We start from the raw sequence: 27,178 nt of genomic DNA on the forward strand, positions 1-27,178 counted from the left end.
TGCTGCAGTCTGGCTACTTAAATATACCATGTAACAATTATATTCAATGGGAAAACAGAAACTAATATGCTCCTTCCAAAATGCAACCTTCAATAGTGGCCCATGGTCTACTGAATGAAATCCTCAAGATGGTACTAAAGTTTCCCCATGACCTGATCCCACGCACTTAACATTCTAAAAATTTCACTGACCCTCTGTTTCCAAAGCACCTGGATCTCTTCCTCCCTGCCCCTCACAGCACTAATCACAATGTAGTGTAATTAGTTGATTTTTTATCAGTGTCTTTTCCTAGATTTTGAGTCTCCAAGAAGGCGGCAGTTGCCTTTCTCCTTTGTAAATGTATCTTCAACACAATAATATATGTTAGGCATATAAAGGATGCTCAGTTAAGATTTTGCTGAATGAATAACAGTGTGCTCCTAGGTGTTCACAGGCCACTGAAAAAACATGGAATTTTAAAGCCCAAAAAGTAGGGAAAAGCAGTGCTCATTTTATCGAAACATATTCTCTTCTCAAATAAGTTGTCAATCCTGGAATATCCAACTGCCTGGCCTAAAGCTCTGACAGTGTTACTGAAATGAAACCAAAAGCCATGAGTAAATAATATCTTTGGATTACAATTGGTTTCTAGACCAAAGCCTTTATGAAGCTTTAAAAGTTCTGACCTCCTGAAGTCAGAACTGAATTTTTTTGTCTTAGGAATCTGCAACTGAATTTTTTTGTCTTAGGAATCTGCAAAAAAATCTGCAATTTTTTTGTCTTAGGAATCTGCAAATTCCTTTTGTCTTAGGAAATCACCTCTTAGGTATTTTAAATGGTGGCAGATCCTGAATTATTTCAGATAAGAAGCAACCTTAAAAATGTAAAAATCATCACTATAACTTTTTTTTTTTTTTGAGACAGAGTCTCGCTTTGTTGCCCAGGCTACAGTGAGTGCCGTGGCATCAGCCTAGCTCACAGCAACCTCAAACTCCTGGGCTCAGGCAATCCTCTTGCCTCAGCCTCCCGAGTAGCTGGGACTACAGGCATGCACCACCATGCCCGGCTAATTTTTTCTATATATATTAGTTGGCCAATTAATTTCTTTCTATTTATACAGTAGAGACGGGGTCTCGCTCTTGCTCAGGCTGGTTTTGAACTCCTGACCTCGAGCAATCCGCCCGCCTCGACCTCCCAGAGTGCTAGGATTACAGGTGTGAGCCACCGCGCCCGGCCTATAACTCTTAATAATGTTCCATTTGTCAGGGGGACATTCTCAGAGAAGCAGAGTATCTCATGCTCCTTACAAACTTTACGCTTTAATAATAGCCCTTCCATGAAATTTAAAAGTATTTACATTTAACAGCATCATTCAAGATCGAGTCTTACATGTTACTTTAATAGTTAGTATCCACAAAGAATCTGGTTTAGTTATTAAAATGGCTTATTTTTATTTTTTAAAAAACCTATGATTTTACCCATTGTATAGAGATAACTGAATTTTTAAAAAGTTTCTTATGGTAAATTATCTTAAGATATGAAGAACCAAATTATTCTTTGGTTTTATTATGTGGGGAAAAACAACACACAGTCTAGTCAAACAACTTTGTGATATTTATATTCCATTGCACAGATAAGGGTTATACAAATTAGTAACACAAGTTATTTCTTAAATTCCAAACATTTTCTAAAATATTATTACAGCAGATGCCTAGGTTATTAAAACATAAAGGTGAAAATCATACTCTAAATAGTTAAATATGACACTGAAAATACTGCACATTTTAATTAGAGAAAAATTAAAATGTGTGCTCAAATGCTCTAACAAACTAGGTAGCAGGGCAACTAACAACTACAAATAAGTCACTGTGGTCCATTTTTACGTATGCATATATATGATTATTCTTTAGATAACCCCTCCTCTTGAAAATGCATAATTAAAACATAAAAATCCAGATAAATGATTTAAAGAAGTTTTAATTCTTCCTAACACCTAAGATCTATGGTGAAGTGTACTATTTATTATCAATGACTTCATACACTTACTAATTCAAATATAAAAGACACCACACTTGGAAAAAAGGAAAAGATTTTTTTTTAAGGTAATGGTTTTAATTGAATTAATGAGATGAAAAGATAGTGAAGCCCTGTTTGCTACTTACATGAAAGATTTTAAAAAATAATCACTGCACAAAATACAAAGGGTGGGGTTATGCTGTGGTATTAAATTTTTCTCCACAATATTTTCCTTGACTATTCAAGAACAAATTACAGTTTCCACGGCAAATTTGTTTTCAAAATGCCGAATTGTGATGCAATCCCTGGCTTCACGTTTCTGAATACCTGTTTGGGAAGAAAAAGTTTTTTTTAAGTTTTGCTTCTTTAGTAATAAATATTCACATAAACTTCATAGTTATTATATAGACATACAGAAGTATTTCACTCTATATTTCATAAGTTTCTATAGTTTGGATTTGTTTACACTTAAGAAAATAATTTTTCTCCCTTTTCTGAACTGAGTATCTTAGATCACAGCAACAGTAATAATGTCATACAAATTGCTTACAAATTTATGAACTTGAAGGTACTGAAAATGTTCTATATCTTGACTCTGGTGGTGTTTGCATGACCATGTGTGTCTCTGTGGAAACTCAGAACTGCACACTAAGAACGGTAAATTTCACTGTATACAGGCCTGACTTTTTAAAAAATATTATGAACCAAGAGAATTTTAAGCTGTAAGGAATCAAGTAGGTTCCAGATGACTCCTCAGCCTGAGGTGAGAGAACACCTAGCTAAGAAAAAGCTAGGAGATCACTTTTACTGGGTGACACAACTCCAAAGAAATCACACCATAGTACATTTGAATAGCACTTCTTACTTTCTGCAGCTGCTGCATGTACTTTCATTTTATTTTTACAAGGATCTTAAAAGGAAATGGGGAGATACAGGAGAAATAAGGGAAAATAATGGGGAAATAAGGATAATAAATTATCCTTATTTTTCAGGTGAGGGGGAAAAAAAGTGATTTGGCAAAGCTACATCGGTTATGTCAACGCTCTTAATTGCTCACTCAAATTCCTAACTAACCTGACAGTGATTATTCTCATTGTGACCCAAAAGGCAAACAGCCTGCTTAGAATCCAGATCCCCGACAATACAGCTCAAGATGAGTCTCAAGAGACCCTCTGGATAGGAAGAACCCTTTCAACACGGCTGAACCAGAGGGGGAAAATGGGAAGTTGGGCAGGGTGAGTGACTGGAAAGTAAGGCACCAACATTTCAATACAATGACATTTCATACTGACCCTTTTCTCTCTATCTGAAAAGAGTGGATTTAGAATTAAGATGAATTCTACAGAAATATGGGAATATTATGTTGTGATACAATGTAATTTTATTTTACTACTCATGGCAAGCATATTGGTAACAATGACTAGGCTTCACCTAAATTTAGTTTAACACAATGAACTTTTCTGCCAACACTTTAACATTAAAAAAGTATTACCTTTAACAGTTTCTTTGCGTTGGAGTTTGTAAGTTTCCTTGTCATGGCACAGTCGATAAATAAAGAAACCCAGGTGATCGACATTTTCAATGCGATCAGTAATAACCATGTGCTCATGAATCAGATATGACTGAGGCAAATAGGTTCCAGCCTACATTTATAAAAGAATGTATTACATGAACATCTCAGAACATACACTGAGCAGACTATAAAAACAGACAAAATTCTTAGAGATCATAGTATTAACAGAAGTTGACAAAACAACTACCCACTATCTGTTTTTATAAATAGTTTTATTAGAATACTGTAATGCCTATTTGTTTACATATTGTCTTGGGCATCAGAATTAAGTAATTGGTTAATATTTACTCCCTGGCTCTTTAGGAAGACATAAACATAATTTAAAAATTACATTTTAATTTCAAAATATAAAACATTATAAAAGAAAAGAAGAAAAGAACCAAAAACCATTAGCATTTGTTCCTCTTTTTATAAAATTCTTAGCTATATTCTGGTAAAATGGTTTCCCACAGAGCTAGTTTCTCAACAGGGAATTCCAAGACACTATAACAGTATCATTAATCAAAAATATTAAACATTTTTATACCTTGATGTTAATAAGTAACTCCAACAGGTTTCTGGGTGGCATAACAATGGAAGTGTTCAGAGGGATCACATAGCACTTATCCAGATTAAGATCTAAATAGGCTGTGAGTTTCTGGGAAGAAAAAGATAAATTTTAGTTATACTAATATTTGTAAGACAGGCAGCAATTAGATTTTTAATAATAATGTGTATTATTTAAATGGGTTGGCTCTAGAATGTGTAAATCACTTGCATTTCAACAAATCAAAAATTTGTTTGGATAGGGATGGAAGTAGTAATGGGAGAGAAAAAATTATTGCTACTCGTAAACAAAATGTTTACCAGGGGTTTGTTTCTATAATAAATAACAATATCTATTGAAATCAACTCTAAATACCTATCCTCTGATTGAGATAGGATTTATTATAGTTCCCTCACTTATAAGCCCAAATGCCCTCTAAAGCAGGCATCCTCAAACTATGGCCCACGGGCCACAATGCGGGTGTTTTACTTCAAAATAAGAAATGTGCAGTGTGCATAGGAATTTGTTCATAGTTTTTTTTAAACTATAGTCCGGCCCTCCAACGGTCTTAGGGACAGTGAACTGGCCCTCTGTTTAAAAAGTTTGAGGACCCCTGCTCTAAAGCATCCACCCATTGTAAGTAAAGATTAACTTTTCTCCTATGCATTCAGAATACAACTATCATTCTAAGAGAACTGGAAAAATAGTCACTTAAATGCTTTTGAGGTCTATGGTTCAGATGAGAAACCCTGGTTGAGAAAGACTGTCTCACAGGATGGTTTTTAGGATTGAGTTAAACCAAACCATGTTAACACTTAGATTTCTAAGAGCTCAGAAAGTGTTAGCTATTATTTACTATTTGTTTTAGATAAAGTTTATTATCTTGAATAGAAAAAGTAATTTTTCAAACTGGTTTATAAACATTCATTAGGCATGAAATGTTTGCAAAGCTAACTTTAGTAATATGTTTGAGTGATCCAAACGGCAAGCTTATAGAAACATAAAAACCACAAGTAAGAGGTGAATTTCTGGCCGGGCGCTGTGGCTCACGCCTGTAATCCTAGCTCTTGGGAGGCCGAGGCGGGCGGATTGCTCGAGGTCAGGAGTTCAAAAAACCAGCCTGAGCGAGACCCCGTCTCTACTATAAATAGAAAGAAATTAATTGGCCAACTGATATATATATATAAAAAAATTAGCCGGGCATGGTGGCGCATGCCTGTAGTCCCAGCTACCCGGGAGGCTGAGGCAGAAGGATCACTCGAGCCCAGGAGTTTGAGGTTGCTGTGAGCTAGGCTGACGCCACGGCACTCACTCTAGCCTGGGCAACAAAGTGAGACTCTGTCTCAAAAAAAAAAAAAAAAAAAAAAAAAAGAGGTGAATTTCTGAATCTCTAAATCCTGATTTGAAAAAACAAAAAATTCTCAGGACAAAAATTACTGGGGACACTGAAATATAAACTGGCATTAAATAATATGGTACTTTCCCCTTTATCTGCAGTTTCACTTTCAGGGTTTCAGTCACCTGCAGTCCGAAAATAGGTGAGTTCAGTACAATAAGATATTTTGAGAGACCACATTCACCTAACTTTCTTTACAACGTATTGTGATAACTGTTCTATTTTATTATTAGTTATTGTTAATCTCTTCCTGTGTCTAATTTATAAATTAAATTTATAAATATGTATTATAGAAAAAGACAGTATTTATAGGGTTGTACACAGGGTTCAGTACTATCTGTGGTTTCAGGTATCCAATGGGTATCTTGGAATGTTTCCCCCGCAAACAAGGGGGAGACTACTATACTATACAACAGCTGTCCAGAAAATATCTAGCCATGTAATATGAAAAATTATATTAACAATGGCTGGATACCTTCCAGACAGCCCTCTTATTGTCACATTAATTTTGTTAGATGTGATAGAGATGCTGTAGTTATGTAGGAGAATATTCTCATTCTTAAGAGATAACAGCTTAAGTATTTAGGAGTAAAGTGTCAAATGAGAGAAAAAGATGAAGGAAATACAGCAAAATTTTAGAACCTGCTGGAAGATTTTGAGTGTTCAATTCAACTTTTCTGTACTGCATAAGAATGTTCAAAAGCTGGGGAGAAATGTAGAATGAGAATTTAAAAACAGATTAACGAAATTCTTAATTTCTGAACATGCTATCAAAAAATGGGAACACAATTACCTTTTATCTAAGAAAATATGGGAGCATGTAAGAAATAACAGTAATTTGCCAGCAAAGGAGGAATAGGCATAAGGTGGGCTTAAGAGTAGACAAGGCAGGGGAAGAAAGCATAACAAGATGTAGGAAGACCAGACTGGGGGTCTGCTACAGAAAAGCAGAGCACACCAAATGTTGACAGTTGATCTTGTAGGGCAGAGAAACCCAAGTCCAGTTTTTAAAATAAAAACTAAACTCTAGATAGAATAAGTTAGCAAATATTGAAATTAAAACTACAAAAAGCATCAATGAAACAACTTGCATTATTTTAACAATTCTGGTCACTTGGTTCACCTTGTTAAAGTCATGAACAATGTTGGCAGGATCACTATCCGCAAACTCTGGGACAGGCACACTGATGAATTCAACCTCATCGTCTTCAAAGATCTTAATATTTTCTTCAATTGTCTGGTAGCGCGCAGCTGGGGCATCTGCAGAAGGCTCATTTAAGATGACATCATCTTTGATGTACTTTATTCCACAGTAGTACACGTCATCCGGCTATAGAGAGTTTAAACATTCATTTCATCAATTCAGCATGAGACAGGTTTTTAAATGTAAGCATTACTTAAGCTGCCACCTCTTTCTAAATAGCATTTTGCTTGCAAACTCTTACTTTTAGATGACAAGTCAGACAGTTTAATTACAGATTTAAAACATTCTTTAAGATCAAGTTTTGAAGTATTGTTAAAAATCAGCTGTAGAAGAAGGAGAAAAGCAGCTGATTTCCCATTTATTTTTTGTGGTAGATAAAAATAGAAAATAAAAGCAATTATCCATCTGGTGACAAGTAAATATGAAGAAATACATAGGTCTACTTCTACCTGTAAGCATGGTTTTCTTCTTTAATAAAAGAGTATGTTCAGAAGCTAGTAATATTTTTCTGAAAAAAATATACTTTAAAAACTTTTGAGGTGGTCCACTGATTAAATTACTCTTCTGTTACTATCCAAAAAAGGGATAATTTTTCTGACATTTCTACATGCATACAGGTAGTTCTGATACTCCTTAAACTATACCACAATTAAGTGGAAATATTAGATTACAGCAAATCTTAATAAATTGTCTCATTTTTATAAAAAAAAAAGTGTTTATATACACACAATAAAGATTAGGGGTATATAACAAACCATTTAATGCACCAAATGTTATTTCTGGACATGAAATTGCAGGTAATTTTTTCTCTATCATAAATATTTCTCATAAAAAACAGTATTTAAAAAGATGATTAATATTTTAGTAATGTCTACCAAAGTGCCATTATCTTCAATAATATATAAAATGAGTATGAAATTTATACATCCCAGGTAGAATGTTCCAAAACCAGTCATTTAAATTATTTTAATAAGTCTAGTTATCAACGGTTTCTCCAAATTTTGAAATGTTAAAACACTCGAAGTAGTCGTAAAAGCTTTAAAAGCAATTTCCCCCTCAAGATTTCTTAAGGAAAAAAAAATAAACCTACTGAATTATTGCCAAGAGAAATATACCACAAAACAGACCATAAAATCATAATTATCAAAAGGAAAATCTATGTCTTAACCCACTGGGATTACTATTAAACACTCTGAAGTTATAAACAACTTTCATCCTACATTAACTTCAACATTGATGCTGAAGTTACCTAGTTCTTTAGAGAAACCAATGACTGGGAAAGAGGTAGAGAGACACGGTGACAGTGTACTCTGGGTCTAAGAGCAAAAGGCTATCATGGGAGATCTCAAACTAGCCATCAAGTTACAGCCTACCAACTTGACAACATTTGTGGCTGATGCATTTCCAAACAACGATACTCTCCGTTTAGTGACTGCCTGCCTAATGGGCTGGCAAACATATGATGGAGAGATTTTAAACACAGCTTTAAAATAGGACTGCCACTATGGCTAAACACCACAGTTTGCACAAAAAAGGGCAAACTTAGAGCAAGTTAGGAATAATTTTGTAATATACATGAAGGAAAAGCAAAAACTAAAAATAAAAACAGTCAAAGATGAAAAACAATTTTCCACTTACTTGGAGTGCAAAATATTTGTACAGGTATGCTCCTCCTAAAATGACACCCGCAAGCATAAATGCTAGTCCAAAGCACATGCACCAACACCAGGCTCTTCTTTGGCCAACTGGTACCACATCATCTGGGTCCTAAAATATGAAAAAAAATCAGATAGTCAATATCATATCTCCAGGCAAAATCACAGAAGGCTCAGAATTAGAAAAATCTTATGGATTATTATTTTAATGAATGAAGACATAGAGACTAAAGGAGTTTGGTCTCTGATCAAAATCAACCTGGAACGATTAAATGGTGGCACCAGGACTCATCACAATGGCTCTTAGGTTGGGACACTGGTCCCTAAGCAAAGTTCTGCCTACTTCTAACTCTCAACAGTCCACCTGCTAACCATATCTGAAGCAATGGTACACTCCATCATTTCTATTTTCCATGCACAACTCTTGGTGATATCTCCTAACATTTAAAAAGTCAGAAAAGATTACAACACAACTTTGTCATATAATATCATGATGCTGAGCCTTGTATATTACAAATTCAGCGCATCTATCAGGATCACTTATAAAATTATGTGTCAGTCTGTTACACGTAGTTTATATTTCACATCAGTTAAAATAAAGCCATTCCAAACAATCCACAAGAAAAGGTAACAGGCAAATAAGAAGGGACAGAACAAATAATGATACTAAAATTCTTTAAACAATTGGAATTTTTTTAAAAAAGGATGAAGTTACTTACCTAAAAGTAATCCTATAATTTCACTACCCTATTCTAAATCCCAGTCTGATAAAGTTCTTTACCTTTCTTAAGATAGGAGCAGTGGGAAAAATGAGAAGAGATTCAAAATAAAAACTTACTTATAAGGTCAAGAAACATAAAACTAGCATATATTTGTTACAGAATTTTGCTTTTGACTCACTTAGAAAAATAACTTAGCCCCAGAACATCATTTGGGGTCATGACATTCATAATTCCCTCCCTGTGCCCTTCTACTCCATCACTCTACTGTTACTTCAGAGTTATAGCTGATTTCTGATTTGTACCCAAGTTCACGTGTGAAGGGCTAAGAAAACAAAGGTGACTATACAACTAGTGGTTCAAGAAATATACAGACAGCAAAAGAAAGGCTTCAATTGACTTGAAACCATTATAATAAAAGGTGTTCTAGTTCATAGTATGCAAGTACAACCTCTTAAGTATATGATTCTATCCTTTACATGGAAAAACCCAATATGGGGTAGCTTAAGGGAGAAAGTACACTTGACCTAAACTTATGTAATAGGATATAAATAAAGTTAGGAAGAAAACCTGTATGAATGATGCACAAAAACAGTCTTAGACTAAGAGCGTGGATATGGTTGAAGCAAGAATTCAGTTACGAATGAAAGCTAAGGTTTTATGTTTTCAATTCTAAGATGAGGAATATTAACTTGATACCATTGGGAAAAGTCCTATCCCAAATGTCAAAGCAACCAAGAACAACAGGACACTAGATAGAGTGTTCCTAGGTTGCAGTTTTAAACATGGAATTTAACACTGAACAACAAATACTGCTTTATCTAAGGATCAGATCAAGCACTGTGAGAGCACTGCGCTTTGCTGTCGTACCTGTCAATATATTTTGTAAGATGAGTGCACTGCAAGGAAGTAATATGTAATGAGAAGAAGCCTAGAATAATTTATCAAGCCATGTAAGATATCCCATCTGTGAAAAGAAAGTTATTAAGAATTCCATGGAGTCATAAGGTATTACGAAACTTGAATGATAAAATATACACCTTATACTTGAGGCCCTTGTCTGACATAAATATCTAAGGAGATAAGAAATTATTCCTAACATAATTAATTTTAGGGCGGGTGGGAGGGATGAAAATGACAGATGGAAGTAGTCATTTCCAACATTTGGTATCAGCTGCTGAGACAGCTAAACGTGCGCACACACCCACCCTGTTTGGCAGGCTCTCTTTTCCAAATGTACATAAATGAATAGCTAAAGAGCATGGGCAGACACCTGTAAAAGAATACACAGCCCAAACTGTCAAATCAAAAACAACCTTCTGGGACGTTTGATATATTATTTTTAACTATTCAACAAACAATCACTTTGAGAATAAATTATAAATGTATATTATTTTTAACTATTCAACAATCACTTTGAGAATGAATTATAAATGTCTACTATGTGCCAAGCACTGTGTTGAGCCCTGAAAATATATCCTCTGCCAAGAAAGAGACTGGTTGGATCAGTCTGGAAAACAGATAAATATACAAAGAGAACATAAATATAAATGGGTTCTAAAAGAAAAATGCACAGAGAGCACGTAAGAGGGGACGAGTCTGAGGAAGACTTCCCAGGGGAGAAAATAACTCAAGTGGAATGTTAAAGGACAAATACTCATTACCCAGGCAGACTACAGAGCTAAAGAAAATTATATGTAAAGCAAAGAATGAATAAAACCATGGAGCCAGAATGCACGGCATTTCCAAGGGCCACATGCTGTATGGCTGGAATGCCCACTGTGGCAGGGAGGGGTGCGAGAGATGAGGACTGAGAAGCGATGGGGCAGATCACAAAGTGCCTTTGTAAATCATGCTGCAGAGTTTGATTTTCATGGTCATTTAAAAATCACTCCTCAGGACTATTATAATAAAAGAAAAAAATTCAACTGCTTGAAGAATTTACCTTATAAATACTTCACTTCTCTACAGGTCACTGACTCCGCACCTCAACAATGTGAAACATGGCTTAAGAATCAGGAAATAAGTCTCTGAACAGCCAAGTTATAGGCCCTGAGTCCATGCACCCCAATCACGTATTTTCATCAAAGAGCTATCAAGTCTTTGAAGCCTGTGTAATCTTTTTTCCCTAAATTCCTAGGTGATCACTTTCTAACTTGCACTAGAACAAGTCACATATAGATCTTCTCTCTCTCTACTAGGCTGTAAGGTTCTTGTGAGTATCCACTCATACTCATTTTTCATTACTGGTGGTTCCAAGCCTCGTCTGGCACTTAGTTGGCACTCAAATATTTGATGAGTGAATGAAACTTAAATATTAAAAGAGAAAAGCTCAACTATTTAATTGTTTATGATTCACAAAAGTTACATCAGCAGCCAGCATAATGGAGGAAGGGGGTAAGGAATATAATTTATGACACAACACAAACTGTGGCTACTCAGCAAGGAACAACAGCCCAGAGTTCAACATTTATTAACGGCTTATTATTTGCAATGTACTGTGCTAGATCCTGTGGGAAAGTCAGATATGATTAATACATGGCTCATAACCTGAGCAATTGACAGTCAAAATTAACATTACATATGACAGATAAATGATGTCCCATAATACAATCTGAGTCATAGAAAAGAAAGTACATTTAAGATTTAAAAGTTTTTAACCTAAGAGATTTATTGAAGGTGTTCTTAAAATGATTACATTTTAACACTGCAAAGAATAAGTCTTATTTTAAAAAGCCACACATGTAAGATTTAAAAAGAAAAACCCCATGACATCTCAAAATACACAGAAAATGAATTTGACAAAATTCAAGTTCCATTCATGATAAAAGCTCTTTGCTAACTAGCAGGAGGTGAAATTCTTGAACAACAGTAAGGTGAATGATCAAAACCCTACAGCAAACCTTATACTTAATTGTGAAACATTACACTTAAACTCTTTCAAGTCAGGAATACAGGGATGCCCACTAATATTGATTGATTTTTTTCACTCAACATTGTACTAGAGATCCTAACCAATATACAAATGACAAGAACATGATTAGGTATGAAGATTAGAAAAAAGTAAACAAAACTGTTATTATTTTTAAATGATCTATACAGAAAATTAAGTCAAATTATTCAAACTAATTAGAGTTCAGTAAGATTGCTAAAAAGCAATAATCAAAAATCAACTGAGTGAAAAATTTATACATAAATATTCATAGCACTATTACTCATATAATTGCCCCAAACTAGAAAACTCGAAAAGCCATCAACTGATGAATGTATAAACTATAGTATATTCATACCATAAAACATTAAACAACAAGGAACAAAATAAAACATACAAGCAAAGCTGAATCTCAAAAACATGCAAAGTTAAAGAAGTACAAGACAAAAGACTACTCACTGTATGATTACATTTTTATGAAATTCTAGAAAAGGCAAAACCATAATGACAAAAAGCAGCTTAGTGATTGCCATGGGAAGAAGTTGGGGAAGGAAAGATTGATGACAAACAGGCACGAGGAAACTTTTAGGGTGATGGAACTGTTTCATATCTTGATTGTCAAGGTGGATACACAACTTCATATATTTAATAATTGCCATAAAGTCAATCAAACGGCATATACAAAATAGGTAAGTTTTATTGCATGTAAATTATATTTCAATATGGAAGGGAGGAAAGTAATCAACTGAGTAACTATATATACCAGGCAATAAAAGAATGTCTTATACCAGCAAGTGCTGGAGAAAGTATGGAACAAAAGTAACTTGAGAACTTTAATGCAGCTAATGGAAGTTGGTTGCTTTAGAGAACAACTTGGCAGTATCTAATAAAACTAAACATACATACTATCTTAAGACCCAGCAATTCCATTCCCAGGTATGTAACTCTAGATAAACTTTCGTACATGTGCATAAAGAAGTATATCCAAAAATGTTCACTGTATTGTCAATAACAACAAATTGGAAATAACCTAAATGTCCTTCAAGAGAATAAAGTATTATAGATTCATATACAATTCTATTAAAACATTCAACTAGCACGGTTGATTTTTAGACCAATCTAAGAAACATAATTGCTGACCCCCCAAAAAAGAAAGATACACAAGATATACAACTATGTTTCAGTATATGTAAGTATCTGATATTTAAGACTTTAAAAACATAAAACATACTATAAATTCTCTATATTTTTGTATGCTTGAGATATTTTATAATTAAAGAAATTGAAAAAATAATAAGTAAGAGCTTCTACTCTGGGGTATATAACTTTACCTGGCCCAATTTAAAACAATTCACTGAGACATTTCCTCCCCTTGTACTGCAATAAAACTGGTGCACCTTGAATTGTGCTTGTAAGATAACAGAACTCCCGCAAGTGCTGTACCATTATCATCTCATTAATCTTCCTAAACCTCAGGTTTTTAGCCCAGTTTATAAATGAAGACACTGAAGCACATGCTGGCCTATAACCACATCTCAACAGTAGGTATAGAAAGACATGCCTTTCAAACACACTCTCATTCTAGCAAAGTACTGATTTCTGGTTCAAATAAATCTTAGCATCAGATGATAAAGTAAAATTACTTAACCAGTTATGTAATATCTTAAGCAAAATGAAGGGTAAATTCTGTTTTTGGTACTCCAATTAGTTAAAAATTAGGTCACCTCAATCAGCTGCCTAAGAAAGAGGCTTCAGTAAATGTGCTTCAATTATAAACATAAAATGTATAGATTTTTTTTCATATAATTTTTATGCTGTTCTCAAACTAGAAAGTCACTTCACATCTGTAAGCACTTCTATTTGAACATTCTTCATAGGATGACTGATGCTTTTTTATTTTTTTTGAGACAGTCTCACTTTGTTACCCAGGCTACAGTGAGTGCCATGGCGTCAGCCTGGCTCATAGCAACCTCAAACTCCTGGGCTCAAGTGATCCTCCTGCCTCAGCCTCCCAGGTAGCTGGGACTACAGGCATGCGCCACCATGCCCGGCTAATTTTTTCTATATATATTAGTTGGTCAGTTAATTTCTTTCTATTTATAGTAGAGACGGTGTTTCGCTCTTGCTCAGGCTGGTTTCGAACTCCTGACCTCGAGCAATCCACCAGCCTCGGCCTCCCAGAGAGCTAGGATTACAGGCGTGAGCCACCAAGCCCAGCCTGACTGATGCTTTTAAGAGACATTTTTTCCAAAACTCTCAGATATACTATTTTGAATTATGATAGCAAATGTAACGATACTTTTGAAACCTGGATACTGAAGGGAAAAATCTCTCTTAGGTTTAACAATTAGGGAACAAGCTGGGAATCCTAGCACTCTAGGAGGCCGACAAGGGAGGACTGCTTGAAGCCAGGAGTCTGAGACCAGTCTAAGCAAGAACGAGACCCCCATCTCTACAAAAAATAGAAAAATTGGCCGGGCACGGTGGCTCACACCTGTAATCCTAGCACTCTGGGAGAGAAGATCGCTTGAGCCCAAGAGTTTGAGGTTGTAGTGAGCTATGATGATGCCACTGCACTCTAGCCCTGGTGACAGAGCAAGACTGTCTCAAATAAACAAACAAACAAACAAATAAATAAATAAACGAACAAACGAACGAACTCCCCCAAAAAAAGAAATATGGAAAAGAACCAATATAATTTATTTAACTCAGAATATCATGAGTTTACTGAACCTTCAGAAGTAGATTTAGTTACTTAGAAACATGTACCTTCCAAAACATGCTGATATAATATAGGTAAGTATGGGGGTACACAGGTCAGCTGTGTTGCTTGGCCTGTATAATGTTTTACAAAATAGAGAATTAGCTGCTGCTGTTTAAAAAATTTAGTGATTTGAAATTTTTAAAAAGTGGGTTTTCCATCAATAGTGTAGTGTTTTCAACTCCTTTCTCATTTTTTTTCCCTACTTGAAAGCCAAGCATACCAAGCTCTCTTCTGTAATGTCATTTGCTTCTGATCTTCATTTCCAGCTACAACTGGGTATGCTTCCTTTTGAGAACCTAATTATATAAAACAATCAATCTAGACTACCTCCCCATAGAAAGGGTTTTGAGTTCTGGATTTTAGAGACCGGTACATGTTCTGTTCACCTGGCTTCTGTGTTAGGTTTCTTTCCCCAGTATGGAAAGAAAGAAAGGGTAGAATGATCTAGTGACCTGTTTATTATTAATAGCATTGATTACCAAATATATGTGCTATATGTAAAACACAAAATCTCTGCCTGAGACATTAACAATCTATAAAGATACCAAACATTTGTTTGCATTTTCTCTTATTCACTTAAATTAGTACCTGAATTTTGCTTCCTAATTTGCCTTTTCAAATCAGATTGCTACTGTCTTAACTGTAGTGACAGAGTCCACACAAGAAATGTTATGCTTGACATATAAAAAGGAAGCAGTTTTCCAACTGATTGGTGGCATTACACAGACAGAAACAGAAAGCTACTTTTTATGTTTGTAGGTACCATACTGTATTTCACAAAGGCCTGTGACCTTTTGTCAACACTGGATTTCATTTAAATTAATATGTAAAGTCAAAATTAGAAATTATTCCAACATGTTATGATTAATAAACTTATCACTTTATTCTGTATTTAGAATAGTGGAAGGTTTTAAAAAGGAGAACTTAATCTCAAATTACAATGTCTACAAAACAGATTTATCATTAACATACTTTTTTGTTAACGAATCCTACAATATATAGTGATACAGGAAGAAAAAGAAATTAAAAATTTAAAGCCATTGTATAACAACGTAACTATTATGAGAAATCTATGAAAGGAGTACCACATAAAATTAGCACAGGCCTAGGTTAAAGAAAAATAGGTCAGAACTAGAAAAAAAAATCAGGCAGGCTGTAAATGCATTTAGGGCTGAATCATAACTCAATCACTTGTATCATCAGGGACAAGCAAAGTATCTAGTACAAAGTAGAATATTAGTATATGAATAACTTAACAATCTCTATTCTGTTTTCTACATGGCAAGTTAAAAGACATTAGCAAAGCAAAAAAGAAAGCCTAGACTAGCACAAACAGGCAGATGTTTATAAATAGCATTATATACAAATGTTATTTATTGTTAATAAAAGCATTTACCAGGAATAAAGTTATATTTCTTCTACTACTGGCTGAGTCATCAGTTCATATTGTTCCCAACAAGAGTATCAACTGGCTTCCTAAAAATTTTAAGCATGACAGGACTACTCTACTCTTATTTATAATTCATTACAAAATTAATTGTCAAGGTTGGAGAAAAAGCAGCAAATGATTCTGGACTCACTTTTATACAAATGTCGGATTTTAGTGTCATTCAACAAGATAATTATTATACATTCATATTCAAATGTTGGTAATTCTACTTAAATACAGAACTTTTAGTAAGAAAATTCCAAGTACATTCTTCTGAAAGTATAAAATAACTTAAATGTGGATAGTTACAGATAACTTCCAAATCCAAGTTCAGAATTTTGGAAGTTAAACAAAATGACTACTAGAAAAAAGAATTCCAGTTCTTTAGATCAGGGCAATTTGTCTCTCTACAGTGAAGGCTCGACCCTATGAGCCCTACTGCCTAGCACCAAATGCATGCACAGTAAATACTCAGTGGTAATACCTGATCATGCTCCCTAAATCTACCACTCTCCTTGCTCTTGTTCAGGGCCATGATTATCTTGTGAAAGCAGATACAGACATTTAAGGAGGTTATGATTAATTTGGTTTACATAACTGGTTTGTCTTTCCTGGCTACACTATATGCTTCTTAAAAGTTGGGGTGCTTAGTCATTTATAAATTCCTGGTATATTGTCTGGCTATGTCATAAATGCTTCTGAATATGTATGTCATTTGCACAGTGCTCAGAAAGAAAAGACCTCCTAAAAAAGGTCATTTAGTTTAACATATTTTATAGATAATTATAATGAGGCCCAGAAAAGTAAAATTATTCATGTAATATATGGAGGTAGTAAGGCCTGAATATCATCTGACTCCATGTACATCTTAAGGGGGAAGGAGGAACAAGGGACCTATTAGGTCAACTATCTGACTAAACAGCTTAGGCATATTAACTCTGGTAATAAATGAAGTGACACAATGTCATACTTGGATAACATACATATCTAACCAGAAACTACCTAACCTGAGTTTCTACAGAATTCTGCTACTGTAATAGGTTTACTTGAATTGAGCCACACTCATAAGTACTACATGTATTAACTATTACAATGGTAGTATTGTTACTTTCAATAAATTGACAAAATAGGACTTTTCTTTATTGTTCATCAAATTACAAAGGATAGTAGCAAAAAGTATTACAATCATACAGAGATGAAACAAAAACAATAAAGGAAAATAACTCAGGCACACCCGCATATAAGCATTTCAAAATAAATGAAAAAGGCAAAATATTAATTACAAAAATGAAACCTGAGTAAAGTTAGAATAATAAAGCCACAAAGCAAAACCACAAAGTTGGAGTGAGCTGTCTCCAAGTTAGTCATGAAGGAGACAGTCTTAGAACTCTGAAGAGGGAGAAGGAGACCAGAGGATGCCTCATCTATCTTTCTAGGCCATCCTGTCTGATCTTAAATTAGTGCTCATAATAACTCAGATGGTTTCCATTATTATCCATTATTAATTATCATTAAGTCCACTTTTAATGTAAAAGAAAATACTGTAATAAATCTTTAAAAAGCTATCAAGATAGCTGAGTTGAAGTCCTAGTATTGATTTTCAGTCAAAAGTTTATCTTTACTTCCTTCTGAAAGCTCAATAAAATGATAAAGTGATAAACAAATAAACCATAACCCACAGAGAATGGAAATGAATGACAGCACAGAAGTCAAGTCAATAAAAATTTTGAAAGCTGAAAGCATTAAGAAATACTAAGGCATAGGAGAAAATCTCAAGCTCCTAGAGGACAAAAAAAAAAAAAAAAAAAAGATCATACACAAAAAAACAGGAATTAGAATGACATCAGACTAGAAGATAATGGAGCAATGCCATCAAAATGCTGAGAGAAAATTAATGCTAACCTAAAATTTTATACCAAGATTAATTATCCATATCGATTAATTAAGTATGAGGATAGAATATTCTCAGACATGCAAGGTTTTAAAAAAAATTTATCTCAGACACTTTTGCTTCAGATTCATAAAACTGCAGCTCTGAAATGGGACAGAGGCAAAGGCAATTCCAGGATGATTATGACTCTCAGGATATCCATGCAGCAACATGCCTAGAGTGCCATCAGTCTGGACTAGAAGGCTGAAGAATGAAAGGTAGGAAATCATCAAGAAAAATATGAAAGTTGGTAAGTTACCTGGTGAATCTGAAGACACAGAAAGGAAATTAATATATTGCTGTCCAGAGTCTGAGGATAAATTAGTAATAAATCCTTAAATTAAAATTGAAAACAACCTTCCCTCCTGCCCCAAGAGGCATGATCAAATCCAAGCAAAATAAAGTTTTTATACAAGAAAGGAAATAAAAGTATACTACATTACTCAGATGTAAATAATATTTATGAACTTACAAAAGCACTGAATATAAATGTAATCAGAAATTGCTATAACTAGACCAGAAGAATAGATCGTATATGTGGTGTGTAAACACAGAAAAAGCTAAATATTCATTCACCTTCCATTAGAATATTATCACTAGGTAATATCTAGAACTGCAAAAAATAAGACAGAAAAACAAACCATGAAACGGCAGTATAAGCAAATATTTAGAGTAGAAGCTCTCCAAATGTGGTCCAGGAACACCCTTTCAGGGGGGTCCACAGGGTCAAACTGTTTTCATAACAAAACTAATGTTTTTTTCACTTTCATTCTCTCACTAGTATACAGTGGAGTTTTCCAGAAGCTAACTGTGTGATATCACAACGGACTGAATGCAGAAACTGATAAGAGAATCCAGCGGTCTTCTATTAAGCTCTTCAGTAAAGAGCACTGCAAAGACGTAAAACAATGTTACTCTCAGTCTCCTTAAACTTTCTGGTTGTTTAGAAAATTATATTATTCATAAAAATATTATTTATGTTAACATGTTACAGATTTCTAACACCAACAATATCTATCTATCCATCCATCCATTCATCTATCTATTCTTTATAAAGCAAAAGCTCTTTGGGATCCTGAACAATTTTTAAGAGTATAAAGAGGTTTTGAGATCAAAATGTTTAAGAACAACTGATATAGAGCAATATGGAGTTGAGATCACCATGTATGGTTGGGCAGGCTGTTTCCAGCACAAGGATGCCAGGTCAAGGGGATCCATGGGGCTTGAAGCCAGTCGATGCTCTGCTCTCCATCACATCAGAGAGAGTGCCTTTTTCTACTTTGCATAAAGGTGGGGTCTAGTCTAGTGGCCACCCTGGTAATAAAAGACCAGAAGAAGCTACGAGTGAACACTGACTGCCTCCAAATAATCTATGGGGGCAGAAATTAGATTAGTGGTTGCATCTAAGCACAGATGAGGACAGATTGTAAAAAGGACATGAAATAACTTTTTGAGGTGATGGCAACATTCTACCTTGATTGGATGTTAGAGTTCAAGTGTGTACATTTAAAATGGCCTAACCATACACTCAACATCTGTGCATTTTACTGTGTACAGTGATACTACAATTTTTTAGAAATGTGCTCTCTCTAAGATAGGGCAGGACTACATGCATTTTAAAACTTAGCATTACTTTGGTAAAACACAAAATGACATTTAAAAAAATCTATTAACACTTTCTACATAATAGAGAAATATACATTTTTTAAATGAAAATGGATACAGCTACTGAGTCCTAAGGGTTTTTAAGTTTCAGGAATGAATCTTTACCAAAATACCTTGTGAGAAAAAAGTACCAACAATATTATCATGTAATTGACATGTGAGATAGGGCTAAACAGTAATAATAACACAAGAAGCAATGTTCCAAAACAAGGATGATGAGGGGGGGAAAAAAAGTGAAACTTTGATAATAACAGCAGCTAACATCTATTGATTCTTATCTCCATTCTAAGTATTGTGCTTATTTTGTTATAGATTATGATATTCTCCATTTTGCTTTTGGAGAAACTGAGACACAAAGAGTTGAAGTAGCTTCAGTGGTAGAAGCAAAATTTAAACCCTGAAGTATAACTACAGAGCCTGAGTTCTCAATCACTAGGCAGTATTGCTTCCTGAACTGCAACTCTCCCTGGACTCTATTCTGTGGGTACTAGGCAAAAAGGGAGAAATATTCTTTTGATTTCTTCCCCAGCCATTTAAAAACGTAAAAATCATTCTCACCTCTTGGTCCATAGAAAAACAGGTGGCAGGCCATATTTGAACCCCTGGGCTTTGCCAGAGCTGCTTTGCACTTTAAAGGAGACTGTAAAACAGTGACCCATGTCAGGCCTTCGGTGTTCTGGGCTTACATTCTTGTCTGAATCCAAATAAAAATCCTGATTTGTAGCTTGCTTTTAAAAATTGGACCCATTTTTTAAATAATGAAAGCTAAGAATATTCTAAGCTGTTTAATATGCAAAAAGCCCAGCTTCACTAAGTCATTTGCTTGGGCCCAGGAAGCATTGAGTTTGCCATCTCTGCTTAACATACCTACCACTGTTCTAGGTAAAACCGATGGGCTTGGGAAATTTTACATCCTTGTACTAAAATAAAAGCAAATTAAAAAAGAATTGAAGGAGAAAGTTATAAAAAGATTAGAAACTGATAATGCAGTCCTAGACAGACTGGCTCTCAAAACCATTTTCTCAGCATAAAAATGGGTCTTCTTTTGGATGTTGCAGTGATCTAAGTGACTTAAATTAACAGCAACTTTTTGGTTTTTATATAGAATAATTTTAAATATTATAATCATACATAAATAGACCAAATAATTTAAGACAAACTTTATCCTTAGCTCATTCTGAAAACAAATTTAATTTTTAAAAACAATTTTAGAATTAAAAGTTAAACATTCAAATATATACAAAAATCTACTAAAACCTGTTTCTTAAAGAATACAATTCAACTATGCCAAAAAAGGTCTAGGCAAATATTTTAAATAAAACTTCCAGGATATTTCACGTCAAAGTGGTATTTAAAACTGTGTAAATTTTATCTCAACATTAATTTATCTCCTGGCATATCTGTATTAGTTCTAAGTGATAAAATTACTGCTGGAAACTTACCAGCATTAAAAGAAAAAATTAAGTGAAAAATTAGAATATCCTTCTATCATAAAAACAAGAGTAATTTTCTCATTTCTACAACTCAAGATTCAAATTTTTCTATTTAAGAATAAAAAGTCTATGTTCATTCTTTCTTGATTATTCCCCAAATGGTACAATTAAAGAAATACTGTATAAAATTCCTGTTACTCTAATCAATTAAATAGCTTAAAAAATCTGAAATTATTTAAAATAATTTTATTCATTCAATTGTTGGTAACACTTATGAAATAAGATTGATTATATTGTAGATTGCCTTAAAGCTATTAAGAACATGTATCATAAATACTGATTAAAAGAGATAATCACAGTATCATTTTTAAAATGATATCCTTATAGTCATATTCTAACTTCCAATTTTTCACTTTCAGCTGTCTACCTTATAAAAGATTTTTCACTGGTAAGTATTATACAAAAAAAATAAGAGAGCCAGGCAATAACTATCTTTACACATAACATAAGCTTATTGAAAGCACAGCTTCAGTGTTATTTATTTTCTACATCATTTAGACAAAAATCGCCTCACTGAGAAATTCAGAATTGTCAAATCTTTTAACAGGTAGCAACTGTAGCCTTAAGTCCACTGGTGGGAAAGTCCTTAACTCCTCCTTAAGTCTTCAAGCTCTAATAAGAAGTGGCACACTTGCCAAAAAGCGTAAGAGGATAAATTCACTGATGTCCTATTTGAAAGGCACAATTTGTTTTCTGGATCTTCCTTTACTGACACTATGATATACAAAGCAATTCAAGAAGCTTGAGTTAAAAAATGAATTCAGAAGGTAATATTTCCTTTCAGAAAAAGAATGGAGCTTTTGAATAGATACTCCAGATTTTTAAGTTGTGGTATGATAAAACTAAGAGAAATAAAATGTCCCACAATTACTACTTAATACATTTTTCTACATACATTTACACACAAGTCAAGCTTTAGCAATTTACCATGTAAGTCAAATTCTAAATCATATTAGACAGGCCTGTACCATAAATGTGTTTATTCACATAAACCTCTTATACTGCAAAGTCAAATTCCATGAAGTCTTACAAGCTTATTATTATTCCAAGCATAATATACTTGCTTCTGTATAGTTGGGAAGACTACAATCTTGGGAGGACTTCTGTACTTGTCCTCTAATTGCACAATATGCAACCTTGCCCAGCAGCAGCAGTGTCCTGTTGGGGATATATACCAGGGATGTGTACACAGGAGGTCTTGCCAAGGCACTCGGGATGCACAGAAACAATTCAGTTATCTCCTAGCACAAAACTCTCACTTCACATATCAATATCCTCATGGAGAACTAAAATGAAATGACTGTAAAACTTTAACTGGCCAATGTCTGCAAACACTAAATTACATAACAAGGTAAAGAGATGCACTTTGGTTAAAGAGAAACAAGCTCCCAATGCCTTCTCTAAAAGATCAACCCATTTCAGTAAATATCCAGCCATGGACTTTAGGTACCTTCTCCCTATCCTGCCAAAAAGCACAAAAAATAAAAACCACCAACATAAACTAAAAGCTAAATTATAATACCAAACCCTTCAGTCCTGATTGTGTAAATAGGAAAAATCAGAAAGTATAAAGAATTAGGGTTCCAATAGTCATTTTGTGATGAGTAACTCAGAACTTAATGGGTTAGTCCTTCACTTTCTCCCATACTCCCATCTTGCTCCACATACACACACACTTTCCTCTCTGTTATAAATACCTACAAAGTAAGATAGAGAGGAAGCAACATTATTTATTAGCAAAACAGCTTGTGGGGATATCTGTGAAGCAAACAAGCTTTTTGGAGGCCTAATATTGGGAAAGGGGTTTCATAAGCAGGCATTGCAACAAAAAGAGTTGCTGACAACTTCACTGTTCTACAGTGAGGTAACCAAAAATGAAAATTTGCTGTATTACATAATACTTGTATCCATGGCCTTTCTCTTTGACCCACTGCTACTTAGTATGAGGTAAAATGTACCATGTTAAACACTGAAAGGAAGAAAGGGAACAGTCTGATTAGGACGAGGACATAGTTATTATTTTTCAAAATTAAAACAATATAATTCCTGCCAAATATAATTATGCAATCCTAGCATTTTCATAGAATTTTAAAACTGGAAGACTCCTTACAGACCATCTGGTCTTACCCTCTCATCTTACAGACAGGAAAACTAAAAATTTAAGCCCAAGATCAAACAGTTACGTAATGACAAAACTGGGACTCCTGATTCAGTACATTAGGTATTTTCTTTGATATTTGCATATATGCAACAATTGTCCAAGGTTCAAAGTTGTGGACACAAATAAACTGCTGCCTTATCACACAAAGCATGTGTATAATTTCAAATTCACTTTTATTATACAAAACAGATCCCCTACATCTTGCTGGTTCTATACTTCTAAGAGCTTTGTGCCTACAGGGTCAGGTGGAGGAAGGTGAAAATGCAGCAAAAGAAGAAAAAACAGCAAGCTATTGAGATAATATAATCAACAGAAATGGTTGTTGGTATTAATCACTGCTGAAAAGACAACATCAAAACATAGGGCAATGAAACTGCTTCCAGAGAGGGTACTTACTCTGCAAAGAGCAAGACAGAAGCAATGTAAAAGTACTGGAATGCATGTTATATAAGCCGGCTGACTAGAGTGATCAGAATTCCTGTGGCATAAGATAGCAGGATCTGCATTTTAAAACCAGAATTCCAGATGATACAAGAGCAGGTGCTCCTTAAGAGCACATTTTGAAAAAAACGTTGGTCTATGGGATATTGTGGTCTAGGAGGGTTAAAGATATTAAAAATTCTTGTTCAGGAGTTCTGGGCCATTAACCAGCCTGGTTTGATCATCTCAACCAAGCAAGCAAAGGAAATGCCCCAGGCTAAACACACCAAGGCTGATTCTGTTCCCAGCCCAGGCAGTCAGACAAGGTGGCTGCCACCCAGTCACCCCTAAGGAGCCAGAGAACATTATGTAATCACTGCCCAAGCTCTAAGATAAAGAGATCAGAAGTTCTTTCACAAATGTCTGTCATTAAGTAAGGTTTTCCTTTACCCGTTAAGTTACTGATTATAAGAATCTACTTTTAATGTAGAGAAATATTTTGACACCCACTGAAGAAGTCTTTTATCTTATAGCTGGAAAAAGAATTAGTCATTTTGTATCTACCAATTCATCCATGACTGCTCTGTGGTTAAAGAGGGTAGACTCTGGCCCTCATTTAGTCCCAGTAGTGTTTCTCTTTGGATTTAGGGATCTGAGAAAATAAGAAATGCAAAACAAAGCACAGAGCTATGAATAGTTACTTTTTATAGCAGCTATGACCACAAAATTTAAATATGGTGAACTTATGAGAAATTCTGAGAATATGAAAACAGGGTTACCATTTCAGAAATGACAAAAAAATGTCAAAAGTCAGATTTCAAGGTGCTCAGCAAACTTAATTCTAATTGTTTATCTAGATTTGCAAATCTTCAATACGGAGAAGAAAAAAAAAACAGTCTAAAGTGACATCATCTGATGCTCTTTTTTTTTAAATGGGAGGAGTTATATTTGTTTACAGAATATAAAAAATATATATATAACAGCATTAAGATTGCTATTATATATAATGGCATTTGAGACTATTGTGACTGAGTACTTGACTATCAATCTATTTTAGGTTCAATGAATGTTAGATAAACAAAGAACTAAGATAATTTGCTACTGGAATTTTTTTGTCTGTGCGTTCCAAACATTTTCTTTAAGACCAAGACTGTAATAGCTTCAGGAAAACAATACAAAAACCGAAACCTTTAATCCTTTTAGGGAATCAGTTCACTGTTCGTATTTCAAGGCAAGGCAGTCATTTAAATATCAACCCCTGACGGTTCTGTTTTTAACTAGAACATTTCCAGAAAATAAGTACAGACATGTACAGATTAACATTATATTCTCAAATCTTTTATAGTATATTAGTGGTCTGCTTTTCTGTAATAATTTTAATTAGACCATATAAAAACTCTTATTACTTATTCCTGGCACACAATGATTTTTTTTTAAGTTAAAACTAAATTTACCCTACTGATAATAACTCTTGAAAAGTGCTAACGAAAAAATAAGCTAAGCAACATAACTTCTACAGTTAAATTTCTAATTTTTGCAGCCCAAAGATCTGCCAGGAAGAGGCTGCGGGCTATTTTAACTTGTGAGATAATTACACTCATATTTAAATGAATATTATTGTAAGCCACTAAAAGTTAACTACACTCATGATTTTTACTTAGGGTTAAACAGGGACTGTAAAATGAAGAATTTTATTAGGGACCTTGGGGCAAATTTGTTCTGTTTAGTTTCACTTAGCATAAGGAGTCCTCACAAAGACTGAGATAATTTAAAAGCCAACTGTTGGCTTCACACTAACATCCAAATAGTAATTACTGATCTTTACCAGGAATGTTTGTTTTAATTATAAAATAAACAGCTAGAACCTACTCCAAGAAGACTGTCACCTCGCCCCCTCTCCAGACCCAATGATGAAGTTGACCTCCCACTTACTGAAGCGCCGTGGAAAAAGCAGGTAAAGAAAAAAAAACCGCTTTTAAAATTAAGACGTTTACAGTTGCTGGACTTCGTCCAAGTGCAGTTCAGGCTAGAAATGAAAGTAGGAAACAACAGAGGTTTGGGCTTGTGATGATGTCAGCCATTTTAGGAACATTATTTATACTGGGAAGGAAGTGCCAAACTCGGTGGTTGTTTTGCCTGTCGCCGCCAGTCCCCAGGTGGAACCACCTAAGTCCCGGCCCCACGCACGTTCCCCGCACTGCACAAACGACAGGGAATTCGGCACGATTCTCCAACCCTCGACTCTCCAGGCCTCTCAAGCCCCGGACCCCGCGTCCTGCACCGCTTCCTGCACACGCACTTCCTTACAAAGAAGGAGCTGCGCCCCTCAAGAAAGGGGGGGCGCTCGGCTCGCCGCGGCCCCTCTCCCCGCGGCCCCGGCCCCGCGCCCCGCCACCTGCGTGCACAAGGGCGCTCGGCCCGCGCGGCTCCCCGGGGCCGGGCCCAGCACCCCCAGGACCCTTTCTCCCCCGGCTCGGACCTTGCAGTCCACCGCGACGGCGTCGGGGGGGATGATGAGCGCCTCCTCGCCGCTCTTGGGCTCGTCCTTCTTGGCCTCCTTCTGGGCCAGAGCCGAGTTGAACGTCACCTTCACCATGGCGCGGCCTGGGGCGCCCTTGGAGGGCAGCGGCGGGCTGGGGGCGCGGGCTGCGAGCTCCCGGCTGCGGCGGCAGCCTCTCTACGGCCGGGCTCCGGGCGCGGCTGCGGGCAGCTGGGCAGGCTCGGGCGGCCCCGCGGTGGCAGACGCGGCTACTGCGGCGCAGCTCTCGCAGCCTCCCAGCTCCGGCGCGAGGGCGGGGCCGGCTCGCTCACCCCCGGGACGGGGCGGGGCCGGCGGCGGGGCGGGGCGGGGCGCCGCGCGGACCCTGCCCTCGCCCCCAGGCCGGGCGCGCGGAGGAGCTCGCCCGGGAGGGCCCAGCCGGCTGAGGGCGGGTCGTCTCTCGGGGCCGCCTGGATTTTCCAGTTCTGAATTCGCTCCCAACCGGTTCGCGTCCGGGCCCAGTGCTGCAGGTTTGTAGCAAAGTCGGTGAACTTTCCTGGGCTCGCCGCGCGCCACAGATTAGCCTCTGGCGGCGGCGGGCCCCCGCTTCCTTGCCACCTACCCGCACCCGGAGCCTAAAGGCCGTGGAATTTTTGTGCGTCTACATTTCCATTTTCTCGCTTATTAGGGAACCGACTCAGTAGAGCGCCGGAATGTTCAAAGCTCTCTGTCCTCGTGACCTGACTTTGTCTTCCACAGACCTCACCCACGGGCGTTCACCTGGCTCCGACTTGCCTTGTCTTTCCCTCCCTCGGGAGGTCTGAGCCTGTCCTGCCT

General features: G+C 36.0%; 1 protein-coding gene across 1 annotated transcript; it reads right to left on the reverse strand.

The window, feature by feature from the left end:
* Positions 1-1,581: 1,581 nt before the first annotated feature.
* On the reverse strand, positions 1,582-26,668 carry ITM2B (integral membrane protein 2B). Its single transcript, XM_020290394.2, has 6 exons — positions 26,342-26,668; positions 8,333-8,461; positions 6,614-6,820; positions 4,095-4,205; positions 3,488-3,638; positions 1,582-2,322 (listed from the first exon to the last, which is right to left on the reverse strand). Exons 1-6 carry the CDS (start codon positions 26,456-26,458, stop codon positions 2,237-2,239), a joined length of 801 nt encoding a protein of 266 aa, XP_020145983.1. The 5' UTR covers positions 26,459-26,668; the 3' UTR covers positions 1,582-2,236.
* Positions 26,669-27,178: the final 510 nt, after the last annotated feature.

This window comes from Microcebus murinus, chromosome 13, assembly GCF_040939455.1.
Source record: "Microcebus murinus isolate Inina chromosome 13, M.murinus_Inina_mat1.0, whole genome shotgun sequence".
NCBI classification, from domain to species: domain Eukaryota; kingdom Metazoa; phylum Chordata; class Mammalia; order Primates; family Cheirogaleidae; genus Microcebus; species Microcebus murinus.